This window comes from Rhincodon typus, chromosome 7 (genome assembly GCF_021869965.1).
Source record: "Rhincodon typus isolate 14 chromosome 7, sRhiTyp1.1, whole genome shotgun sequence".
Classification (NCBI taxonomy): domain Eukaryota; kingdom Metazoa; phylum Chordata; class Chondrichthyes; order Orectolobiformes; family Rhincodontidae; genus Rhincodon; species Rhincodon typus.
Genome location: NC_063338.1, coordinates 34,641,607 through 34,654,461, shown reverse-complemented (window position 1 = coordinate 34,654,461; position 12,855 = coordinate 34,641,607). Strand labels below are relative to the sequence as shown.

The 12,855-nt window shown below is 37.3% G+C and overlaps 1 protein-coding gene across 3 annotated transcripts in view; it reads right to left on the bottom strand.

Annotated features, from left to right (window-relative positions):
- Positions 1-259: 259 nt before the first annotated feature.
- Positions 260-12,855, bottom strand: part of calcrla (calcitonin receptor-like a) — a 76,004-nt gene continuing 63,408 nt past the window's right edge. For all 3 annotated transcript variants that reach the window (XM_048599407.1, XM_048599408.1, XM_020531228.2), the window contains 6 exons: positions 8,487-8,640; positions 6,972-7,032; positions 6,776-6,842; positions 6,389-6,607; positions 3,885-3,926; positions 260-2,937 (listed from right to left, as the gene is read on the bottom strand). In XM_048599407.1, the coding sequence (XP_048455364.1) occupies positions 2,716-2,937; positions 3,885-3,926; positions 6,389-6,607; positions 6,776-6,842; positions 6,972-7,032; positions 8,487-8,640 (765 nt within the window). In that variant the 3' untranslated portion in view covers positions 260-2,715. The remainder of the gene's footprint in view (positions 2,938-3,884; positions 3,927-6,388; positions 6,608-6,775; positions 6,843-6,971; positions 7,033-8,486; positions 8,641-12,855) is intronic.

Below are 12,855 nucleotides of genomic sequence, written 5' to 3'. Positions count from 1 at the left end.
GCTAAGAACATCTTAATTATGCCATTGATAAGACCAGGTTGAAGATCCCATTATAAATGGCTCTGTCACAGAAAATCACAAGAATTATTTTCCCTTGATATGTACTGACAGAAAACACTGCCATTATTGTTCACTGCAGTGAAGTGCATAATCTAAAAATAAAAAAAACCTGCGACATTTGTTATAAAACTTGATATTCATCGTATAGTTTGATACTTATGTATCACTTTGAAAAAACAAATAAGACGTACATCAGAAATAACTTTTGAATAATTTTTATTTTCATTTTTTCAAATATTTATAAACTTGTGTAATTATCTTAAACTGTTATGGTCATACCATCCTGCAGAAAAATGGGCCTATTATAACGTTTTAACACAAAAGGACGTTCAATAGTTTCTTATGCTCCTGATGCATAAGAATGCTCATTCATTAAGTCTTAACTGTCACCTTGCAATCATAATCACTCAAATTCAGTAAATGATTCTCTCATTGAGAAAATAAAACACTTGGCAATTTGGCCATGACCATTTCAACAAAGACAATAATAGACATGAAAACCACAACAACAATATGAATAAGCTCTGGCATTCATAGAGCAGATGGTATGCAAGAGGAGAGTAGATCCCCTGTAGTTTGGTTGAAAGCTGTATCTTTAAAACTTTCAGAAACAAAACTTACAGCTTTTTTAATTTAATGAATGTTATAAAAAAATGTGATATTTCTTGTATAACCCTTTAAATTTCAAACACACAAAAAACAGTTAATCCCTACATTATATGTGATTTACTCTATCAGATTGTATACAATTTAGGACGACTGTGCAACTTTTAACATTGAAAGTGTACTGAAAACATGTTTATGACAACAATCAAACAGATTAAATTACTGTCCATGTCACGTTAAAAAAGAACTAGATTATTTATTTTAATTTTACATTAAAAATATTAAGTTGCCCATTTATGATAAACACAAAAAAGTTTAAATCTCCTCTTTCATTATAAAATTACCCTTTGCTGTTGAAATAGGTTTCTTATAAAGTCAAACGTTTGGCTGGTTTGAATGGTTTCCCATTCAAAAAATTGTTTTGTTTCTTGGAGTAAATTCTGATTAGGAGAAATTATAAAAATCATGACATTCAGAGAGTTAGGACACTGGCGCAAGCAATGGAAGAGTTAATGAATCCTTTGGATAATTCCTCGAAAAGAGAAGAATACTTGTGGGGCACTGAGCAATTGAGTGAGATTAAACAAGATGTGCAGGAAAAAAAAACGCAGAGATTGAATGGACCAAGGAAACTACTTCTGCATTGTAACATTGTGTAAGTGATGAACAGATTCCAATATTGTTTACTGTACTGTCACTTTACCTTTACAAATTATAGAATTGACTCAAAAAACTATAAAGATCCAAGTTTGTTTTAATTAATTCACAAGATGTGGGCATCACTTGCTAGGTTACATTTATTGCCCACCCAGAGGAGTTTTAAATGGGAATAGTCGAACATGTGTATTGAGAGGTGTTTAATAATAGCCGCCAGCCTTCAATAAATTCCATGCCCACTTTTCTCTAAAGAAACTAAGAGACTATCTTTTTCTTTCTTTCACCTCCATTCCAATAACTGTAGGGAAATCAGGTATTCAATTCCTTTTTCCACATCATGTTGAATTACAGAGAAGAATTACACATATAACGCAGAAGTTAGGTCAACTTTTGATGGTTAATATCATCACACATTAAACAAATCAAAAATATAATATTACATCATGATCAGAAAACAACAAAAAGTAAAAGAAAGACTTGCATTCATATACAGCTTTTCATGACCGCCAATGTTTCAAAGCGCTTTTCAGCTAATGAAGAGAATACTTTTCACATTGCTATTATATTTATTACGTAAGCAATAAATATGCCAACACTTCACACATTGTATTTACAAAGTAAACAAAGTTACAATTGAGTACTATTTTATTTTCCAGCATCATGACATTCAAAAATTCAATACTGCAAGATAGTTATGTAGCTTTTTTGTGTAATAATTATAAGAGCCTGCTTTATATAAAATGTAGAAAACGTAAAACTAGTATATCATTAGGGCAGTGAACTTAAACCCTGAGGGAATGTTAAGATTTTTTCTCTACATCAATGAAAGTTACACCACACACAGAGATTTGAATTGGTAAGGTGTATATCAACAGTGGCACAAGAGAGTGATTCTACAGTAACCAGGATATTAGCATATCAACCTGACAAAGACCACCTTCCTGGGGAATTATAATCTACTACTGCACCGACCTTCACAGGCAGACAGTTTGTGAGACATTGGTCAGAAGACCAGAAACGCAAGAGTATTTCGAAGTCTCTTGTTTCAGTACAGGATACTTTCTTCCAGCTGTGTCACAGGCTATGTATGTATCCATCATGTCCTTCACTCATCTCACAGGAAATAAGCATTTGGGAATCAACAGAGAAGCATATCGATGATGAAAATAACTTTGAGTGCAGTCTCAGCTAAATTCCCGCAGGTCATGGATATATCTGTCAGGTCCTTCACTTCATCTCATATGAAATAACCAATTGAGAAGTAATAGAGTAGCATTTTGATGGTGAAAATAACTTTCAGCGTGGACTCAGCTGAATTCTTACATTGAAGTGAAAGGAAGATGCTCACTGTCATTGAAATCTTCAAATACCAAGCGTGTTTGCAGTTGATCTTTAGGTGCATATGTCTCCTGTTTCCAGACCAATGATTTCAATGTCATGGCAAGTTTTGCCGTTTACATATTCACCATTGGATTCATGATTATACAGACCTCCATGTACTTCTGTAATTGAAGTTCCAGTGCAAGAGGTAGAACGCAGGCCCTCTGAGTGGGTCAGGCTGTTTCCAAACTGAATGTTGTACTGCATCCAGTGACGTCTTAAAATAGTTTGAACCTGTCAGAAGAAAAGCAAAATTTCCACATCATTTCTCTTAGACATGAACCTTTGCTATGATATCTCATCTCAATCTTTACAGAATAAATAGGAATTGGTAGTTCTATTTATTTCAGTTTGGAATAGATCAGTTCAAATGCAGTTCAGTTCACTGCTGCAGCCATCAATATAATTTCGAGTGGTCCTCCAATATTAAGAAGTCATTACACCATGAGGCATTGCACTTTGAACTCCATAACAACTGTCGAGTCTTTACTTTGTTTTAATGTAACGGTGAAAATTGACATCCTAAACTGAATGTCATACTCTGTCATAGTACAAACTTCAGGGTTAAAATGGGAATTCAAAGCAAACTTGTTTTTTTTCTTGCAACATCTGTGGAAAGGGCAGCAGAGTTAACACTTCGAGTCCAATATGATTCTTGTGAAAAAGAGTCATATCGGACTTGAAACATTAATGCTTTTTACCTCTCCACAGATGCTTCCAGACCTGCTGAGTTTCTCTGGCATTTTCTGTGTTTGTTTCAGATTTCCAGCATCCACAGTATTCTATCTTTTATGTTACTTCTTCTTTATAAAAAAGAGAGTATATAAATGGTTAGAACAAGTGCATCATGAAAAACTACAACTAGTGTTCCTATAGAAATTGCTCCATTACTATTGAACAATCCAAATTTTTCACTAGATTGATAATGCCATGGACAATCCTTTCCTTCTGAAGTATATTTTAAGAAATGTTTTTGTCAGATGAGCTTAGTCTTTGGAGAAACATTCTTCACAAGTGCAAATTGGTTGGTTGGATACACTAGTTATAGTGAAACAAATACACAGAATCCGTGAAAAGAAGGGACCTGATCAGCTCAATGCCTTTCCTCAATTATATTCCTTTAAATGTTTTCTGATGGACTATAACATCTAACAGCATTAGAACATGAAAAGTACCATTACCTCTCCATTGAAGAAGCAGAATATAGTTGCCACCAATAGGCCCTAAAACAGAAAGACAATATAATAAGTTGAATATAAGCCAGAGTTTTATCAAAGGTAAATGATCCCACTACCAAACCAAGAGTAGCATCCAAGCTCACACATGTGTGTAGTGGGTCTCAGGGTAGCTGCCACTGGCTGCTGAGATTTCAGGAGGAAGCGAGAGTCTCCAAGCCAAGATTCCCTCAAAGGCAACTTAAGTTCTTTTACTTATGATGTTGGAGTCAGGAAGACAAGGCCTAAAAATTGGGAATGGGGGAGGTGAGGGCAGTGAAGAGTATAGGGCGTCTTTCAGTGTAGGTAGTCATAATTGTTGTGGAGCTCATCTGCAGAAGCCAAGTGCAAGCCATAGAAAGGCCACTGTTGTACATTAAAAATTACATTGTGCTTTTTCTCCACCTGAGGATACCAATTTTACATAAACCAGCAAAAAGAGTCTGCGACAATGACATAGTGAAGGATCCATGTTCAACAGCTAGTGCTGCACTAATTCTAAGTGCTTTCTGCTGAAAATAAAGCTGTTTCTGTTCCAAAAAGTTGACAGCCACAGACCAGGAGCTTTTCCCAGGAATCCATTCCCAGGGTGAAGATGACAGTATCCACATGCAATGGCAGCCCCTCTGGGTAAAATGCTGATGGAAGCAGAAGTGGTCAAGAATAGGTCACATAATAGACTTAAATGGCCTCAATTTTGGCAGACCTGCAGCAAGTTTGTCAGGTGGAAATGCGTTTGAGGATATCCTCATTACATCTCTGTCACCAGGCACATGTTCCACTCGACATCTTGGCCCAGTGCCACAGGATAGGTCTGCCAATATCTTGACAGTTGCATGGAAAGCAGATGTAAATGAGGGAAACACACCCTTTAAAGGACTTCTCTGCATTTGCATTGTTTGAATGTTGTTAACTGATGTCAGCCATGCTTAGCCTTTACTGGTCAGCAGATAGATTGGATGCCAGCAGTCATAAAGTGAGGCGTTACACAGGATGAAAAAAATAGAGGGCAGTGACTGTCTAATCACACAAGAATTGAATGGCCAGTTAAATGTGTAATGGGATGGTGGATGTACATGGAACTGTCTGTCTGTAAGTAACATTTCTTGATTGAATGGAATGAATAACTGACACTTGTAATTAGCAATATCTGATAGATCTGAAATATGACAGGATACAAATTATTGCTACCATTAATAGATTCCAGAAAACAAATACAAAATTATATGTTAACATTTTACTCAATCAGAAAAAGATGCTTCACAGAGCAAGGCCTTTTAAAATTGTGCTCAGCTGCATCAAGTGGAGCATTATTTGCTTATGGGAGTTGCAAGTTTCAAATTACAGCAAACTATACCTTGTAACGACACTATAGGTTTTTGTCTTTTTTTATGAAGAGAGGTTGAGATGGAGGCAACGAACAGTCTGCATTAAGCAAACAAAGCAAACAGCTTGTGAGGCTTTGTTGTTAAAAGTTGGAACAATGGAAGTGACCTGAATGGATGGGGTCAAGCTCCCACAGAACCAGGACTTTAGTTTAGCTTTCAGCAGTTGTTGGGGTTGTGAAAGCTGCCACATCTCTCTCTCCTCGCTACAGCTAAAAGCTGGACTTCTTTCTTTCTCTCTCTCTCAGAGCTTTTCTCTTGATATTCTTTCCTCCTGGGGAGTGGAGAATTGCATGCGAGGCAATCTATTTTACTGAATTTGCCTTTGCCAAAGATGTGGTTATGAGTTGTTACTATATTGGAACAGTTGCTGTTTAGCAGTTACATAATCTATCATTCTGTTAAGTTTTCCAAGAGAGTTAAGTTATTCTAATCCTTCTTTCTTTTGTCTGTATTTTAACTATTGTGTAGGAATAAAGTATGTTTTGCTTCAAACCCTGGTAGTTTGACCAATCAAATTGCATCCAGAATGCTGGCCACTTGGCTTTAAAACAAGAACATGTTAGGGTCAAGGCTATCTCCTTAACATATTTTGAGGAGGTTTAGTTTGGTCCATAACAGTCTGAATTGAAATTCTGCCAGAACCAGTCTAAAATGTTCACATGAACATATATACAGCTTGATGCTTAATGGAAACCAGTTGTGCCATTCAATTAGGTGGTAAATGTTTGAGGAGCATGTCAATATTCTAGCACAATATAAAATTACCAACATTTTTATTTCCCCTCACTTCTATGTGGAGAGTGTATTTTAACATTATTTTAACTTGACAAAAATATTGACAATTGATAGCAGAGTTTGTTCATTCTTTCCCATTTAGGCATTGACAAGTGCTTTATCTTTCTGCTGTAAATGAAGATATTGCACTCAAAAAGGAAACTTTCCAACCTCTATAAAAGGTAATATTAAAGGGGAAAAAGTATATTGATGATGTTTCGCAAACAGTTGAATTGTTTCATTGGAAATGCCTTCATTTCTTAATCTGACCATGCATCACACAAATTACAGGTTAACAATGAATATTACCTGATAATGCATGAAAATATGCATTACAAACTCGTAGATTTCTTCAGCTATTCGCCCTTCTGGCTTCCACGGAACCAGCACAAACTGGATCCCAAGCAGTGGAACTAATATCAGAGTAGCCCTGACCGCCTTCATGTAAAGGTTTGACTCTGTCCTGTGTGTGACTTTTAATTTTGTTATAAGGACACGGACAATGTTCAGCAAGAAAAACAAGTTCACCTACAGGAACAAAAGTAATTATCAGTCATTTCGTGTTCTGCTGCAACCTTGTTCTCTCATTTGATTGGTAAATTAACAATCTCTTAATGCATATGATAGACAAGCACTTTTTTTTGTTGAACTTATTAAAATAAAATGCTATTTAAATAAAATGTCATTTAAACTCACCAGTAAGGCAGCACAAATAGGGCCATGAATTATATACACCAAATGTGTTTCTGAACTAATCCAGCAACTGCACAAGAGACAACATTTAAAGAGTAAATAGTCTGCTATTTTAAATAAAAATGAAGAATGATAATTTTTCTGGAAATTTAACTGTATTATTGAGAAAAAGAAAGATACACACAAATGAATCACTTACTTATCATTGTAATATAAGCTTCTGGCTACTGCATGTATCGTGGCTGGAATAAGAGGGAATCCTGTAAAATAGAACATTAATTACGGTAATTTTGTTTCTCACATTGTCAATGTTTGGCTGTAATGCAGGTTGTTTTCGCTAATTCTGTTCCGCGCAAGTTGTAGTTGGCAGACTTCTGTTTCCTATGCCTAATGTAAAGTTAATAGAGCCCTGTCCAACTCATTAACCTTCAGAAATGCCATTGGATACAATGACAGTGTTTCCATAGGAACAGCTCATGGCCTATTTCCTTGAATGTGGTACGGACAGCAATAAGAAAAGTGAACATTTTGTTATGCTGCCTGCTTAAATAGGCTTTGCTGGGTTGTTCCTTAGGTTTTCAGTCACCTTTGATTCCAGTTACAGCTGACAAAAACTCCAGCATTGTGGCAACTAGTTTTAACGCACACTAAATGAATTTATGTCTATCATAGACCAATGAAAATTGGCCAAGAAATGGCTGGTAATGAGGTATTGTCATATTCCATTCACTGCTTTATCTTCAGCAATCGTCCACCAGTATTGTTGCATGGATGAAATACCAGCTCCAACCGTAGCTTATGTTAGGCAGTAGGCCCCTTTAACATCAAAATCCAGATCCTGTGAATGTACACTGGACACTGTTCGTCATTTTAGGAGAATGTTAGGCAGATTGTATGCTCACTATCAGGTGACAGCAGCCTTAGGGTGGGCAGCTCTTTCTCACTGGTCATCAGGTGGGCCCCTCCAGGATCACCCCACACTGCTACTCTGTGATCCATCTGCACATCCCCTCCCCTTCCAGTCATCCTGTTACCACCGCGCAAACCTCCCAACTCAAGGTCAATTACTCCCAGGAACCAACATTTTGCCAGCATGGGGCCTGAGTCTGCTGTCAAATATTGTGCCAGTTTAATGATAAAGGGTTCCACTGAGATACCATTGCTGGCTACTGAGTCCCAGCCTACAAAACAGACCAGGCTTTCTGCCAAAGGGGCCTGTGCCAATCGAGATTCACCCAGGGTGAAAATTTTCCTGGCTGTGGCTAGTTGCTAGCTTTATCCAAACACTTGAAATGACTGAGGTGGTTCATAAAATAATGGAAACATGAACTGACAAGTCAAGTAATCACTCTCTAATGTTGTAAGAATGACAGTTTAAGCCTTACATCATTCATTCTTCTCTGCAATAATCTCCCTCCCTTGAGAGCTCTTCCAGAAAAAAGAGTGTTTTGAAGTAACACTTCCATATGCTAATAACTTTCACTGTTGCTTCACGATCTTTTCATTACTAGCAATCAGTGAACCTATATCTAATGTTAATATTCATTTTCAGAATGCCAGGATTTTTCTTAATACTATTAGTACTCAAATCAACATTCACAAATCATTCCGCAAATACTCCTGCAACTCAAACAAATACATAAGCTCATGCTGCATTTGATATAATAAACGATCTACATTGTCACGACCAAACTGCGGTTTGGAAAATACATACCCCATCCAAGAAGGTAATACCAGAGCAAGTGTTGCTTCTCAGAAAAGACGGCAACGACAATCAATGTATGAAGGTAAATACCTTCACACAACATCCAGAAGTAATTGCAGCCCATTAAGTACAGATGAATGAACTGTGACACTTTACAGCTGACCTGTGAAGAACAAGGATAAAACTTGCACTGAGACTGTGTAGGGGCACTTCAGTGCACAAAAGCTGTATCTGAAATTATAAGAACTTTGAGAACCAACGTCAGATTTTACTCCAGCGCTAAATATCGAACAAGCTAACAAAGGGCCATTTAATTCAGCAGAAGGTGCTAGGTATAAAACCTGTCAGCGCTATTCAAGCAATAATTCTTGCTTTACTATTAACTAACATAATACAGTGGGTCATAGTTAATTACACTGAGCCAAAACTGGAAAATGTTATGTAATTAACTGAGCATTCAATTAAATGAAGAGGACAGCCTGAACAAACAATAGGCCAAGCTATCCCGTTTTTTTCGCTGCATTCCTTGCAGTATGCTAACACATTGGAGCAATTCAAGATTCAATTGAAAAAAAATTAATCATAGATGATAGAAAAAAATGGAAACATAGTACAAGGTAATTGCATTTTACAAATATAGCTTGGGCTGATTTCAAAGAAGCTTTTGCCAGAATTACACACAGTATAATGATTAGCTTATTTTGTACAATAAAAAAAAGCACATTACATTTAAACAATTACAAATAACATCCAGTGGAATTTTCCCTTTATTTTGTCTAATTGTGGGGATGAGCATCAGAGCCAGGAACAGGGTCTTGTTGCTGTATCTGGCCCAAGCCTCAGCCCAGCATTGTAAACTAAGCACAATTGTCCACACACATTGAACTGCCCAAGACCTGGGCCCTGATCTATTCCCTCATCTAAAGGAGTGGCAAGGTTACTCAGTAGGGACTAATATGCCTTCCCCACACCACCCCCCTACTTTCCTGCCTTCCCCTCCACCTTGTGGTCAGCAGTGATAGGTTTCTCGATTTGTCACAAGCCTCAACACTTGCAATACGGATGAGTTGAACCAAAGGGTCTGTTTCCATGCTGTACATCCCTACGATTCTGTAAGATTTACTCTGATTGCCTTTGATTAAGTGACAACACTAGCCACCTGATCAGAGCCTGCGACATCAGGGTCATAAAGTTTGCCAGTCTGAGCTTATTTTCTCAGGGGATCCAACAACAAGGTAAGTACTTCTTATACCCTTCTTATTGGGTGGGCATTGTGGGGAGAAGGGGGTTAAGGGGATTGTATGCAATGGAATCGGGTTTGTCTTTCAAAGGTACTCCCCCCCTCCCCCCACCTCCTGCCTCCAATTGGGTAATTGGGTAATCATGAGGGGCATGGATAGGATGAATAGCAGAGGTCTTTTCTCCAGGGGTAGGGGAGTCCAAAACAAGAGGGCATAGGATTAAGGTGAGAGAGGAAAGATTTAAAAAAGACCTAAGAGGCAACTTTTTCACATGGAGGGTGGTGCAGGTATGGAATGAGCTGAGGAATTGGTGAAGGCTGGTACAATTACAACATTTAAAAGTCATCTGAATGGGTACATGAACAGGAAATATTTAGAGGGATATGGGCCAAATGCTGGCAAATGGGACTAGATTAATTTAGGACATCTAGTTGGCATGGATGAGGTAAACTGAAGTGTCTGTTTCCATCCTGTACATCATGATGACTCTATGACACCTCCAGGGATAGTAAAGTTGTACCCATAGGATTAGAAGATCAAATAACTTTATTAGTCCACGATTATTTTAAATAGTAAATATGAATTCACATTCTCATGAAGTTAATTCTGCCAATGCACAACAACACTTTGCATATGGACCTGGATTACTTTTGGGAAAGGGAATACTGTTCATAAAGTAACATTACAAATGCATTTTTTTCATCAAGATTTTCCATTACTATTAGTCAGTTTTTGATTTGTTTTGAATTTGTCTTCCTGTTGCTTGGCAGAATCTTTTGCTGTCACTAGTTGTGAGCTTGGAGATAGTTAATTAGGTGGATGGGTCATATTGGACGCCACTTTGTTTCCACCAGAATTAAAATCCAGGCAGGCAAACCTCCAGGTTGGTTTTTCCACTCCACCACCAATTAGGGTGATTAGTAGCCAATTAGTGATCACATAAGGGCCTCATCCCACGACAATTGTCATTAACCCAGATGCAAGAAGGCCTGTTACCATGCAGGCTGCTTGTCACTCAGACTGGGAAATAAGTCACTTGATCAACGGCAATCAGAGTAAATCTCACAGAATCGTAAAGACATACAGCGTGCAAACAGACCCTTTGGTCCAACTCGTCCATGCCAACCAGGTATCTTAAATTAATCTGGTCACATTTGCCAGCATTTCTCCCATATCCCTCTAAAGCATTCTTATACATACATACATCCAGATGCCTTTTAAATGTTGTAATTGTACCAGCCTCCACCACTTCCTCTGGCAGCTCATTCCGTACACACACCATCCTCCGTGTGAAAAAGTTGTCCCTTAGGTCCCTTTTAAATCTTTCCCCTCTTACCTTAAACCTATGCCGTCTAGTTTTGGATTCCCCTACCCTGTGGAAAGACCTTGTCTATTCATCCTATCAACGCCCTTCATGATTTTATAAACCTCTATAAGTTCACCCCTCAGCCACCAACTGTCCTTTAAAAGGAAAAGCTTGCAGGGCAATTGGGAAAGTGAGGGAGTGGGACCAATTGGGGAATTATTTTGAGAGTTGATATTGATATGATAGGCTGAATGGCGTGTAATTATGCTTTAATATTCCATTGTTCAACATGGTGCAATTTGTAGTCAGGTATGTTAAACTTGAAATGGCCAATTTCAAATTGCAACAACAAGACAAAAATCACTAAGAGTACTTAAATCTCAGTAAACATTTATTTAGGAAGAGTGTTATTTTCTCAGAAAGAAGTCATATATCAGAAATATTAAGATCAATAGTCATTATCAAGTGAAGAGCAGAAAATGATTTGAAAAAGAGTTCTGCGAATAATTACTAATAAACTGAGTAAAAAGATCACAATAATTTTCATATCACGGCTAAAAATACTTCAGCTATCTAAAAATCTGTTTGAATGTTGTTTCAGATGGATGACCTACAAAAGAGGCTAGATATTAATAAGAGTTTTTGATCCAGTGGAGTAAACATAATCTGTCATGAAAAGCAATGAGTAGCGAATGAATTCACTCCTTTATCTCGGATTAAAAATTGACTGCAAGTGACAGAGATAAAAACAAATATTAATGGCCCATTCAATGATCACTTGCTCCGCAATATCTAGGCAATTGCTTTTAAACTACAGTACAAAAACCATTATTTATTTGTATTGAGTTGATCAGCAATTGTTCAAAGAACTTTTATCAGCAGCTGCTCTTAGCAAAATGATGAACACTGATCTTGACCTTAATGGCAAATATGGTTCCTTTGAGAGAAAATGCTCTCTTCCTAAGTAAATGTTTACTGAGTTTGATATTCTTGCAGAGATGATCATTTTGTTCTGATCTGAAAGCAACAAATCACGCTGAGTGGCTGAATCATGCAGCAAAGCAAAAGGACATTCAGGGAGAGCTTTATTATTCATTGGTTAAGCCTCAGCTGGAGTACTGTGGACCGTTCTGGGCTCCACGCTTCAGAAAAGATGGGAATACCTCAGAAAGAGTACCAATGATGCTTGCAAGAATGTTATTATCAATTCAGAACTTCAAATATGAGAAGAGATTGTGAATTGAAATAGAAAAAATGTTAACAGGAGATATTATAGAGATGTTTAAGATGATGACAGATTTTAATAAAACTAAATTTGAAAAAAATAGCATTCATTCTGATGAGTGGGTCCATAACCAGAGGTTATAATTTCAAAACCTGACTTCAGGAAATGAAGTGGAGGATATACCCTTGTCTGTATCAATGGTTCTGAGGTGGAGGTGGTTGAGAGTTTTAAGTTCCGAAAAGTAAATATCATCAACCATCTATGCTGGTCCATCCACATCAATGCTACAGCTTGTTTTTTTTTATCACTGTGGCACTTTTTGAATTATGTATAAAACACATTTTAAAGACAGAAGTTGAATTAAGTGCAAAAACAAATTTAAGTCACACCCTATCTGCCAAATTAATGAATCTCATCTAATAGATGGTTCTGCACATTTGATGCTATTATAAGGTCACTTAGGAACAGACTAAGAAGGCTAAGGAAATTACGCATCTCTTCAATGGCTTACAAATTTTTACAGATACGCCAAAGAAAGCTTCCTATCCAGATGTAGCAGTACAGAAATATGGTGCAGCCATGAAGACTGGAGCATCTAGTAGCTAC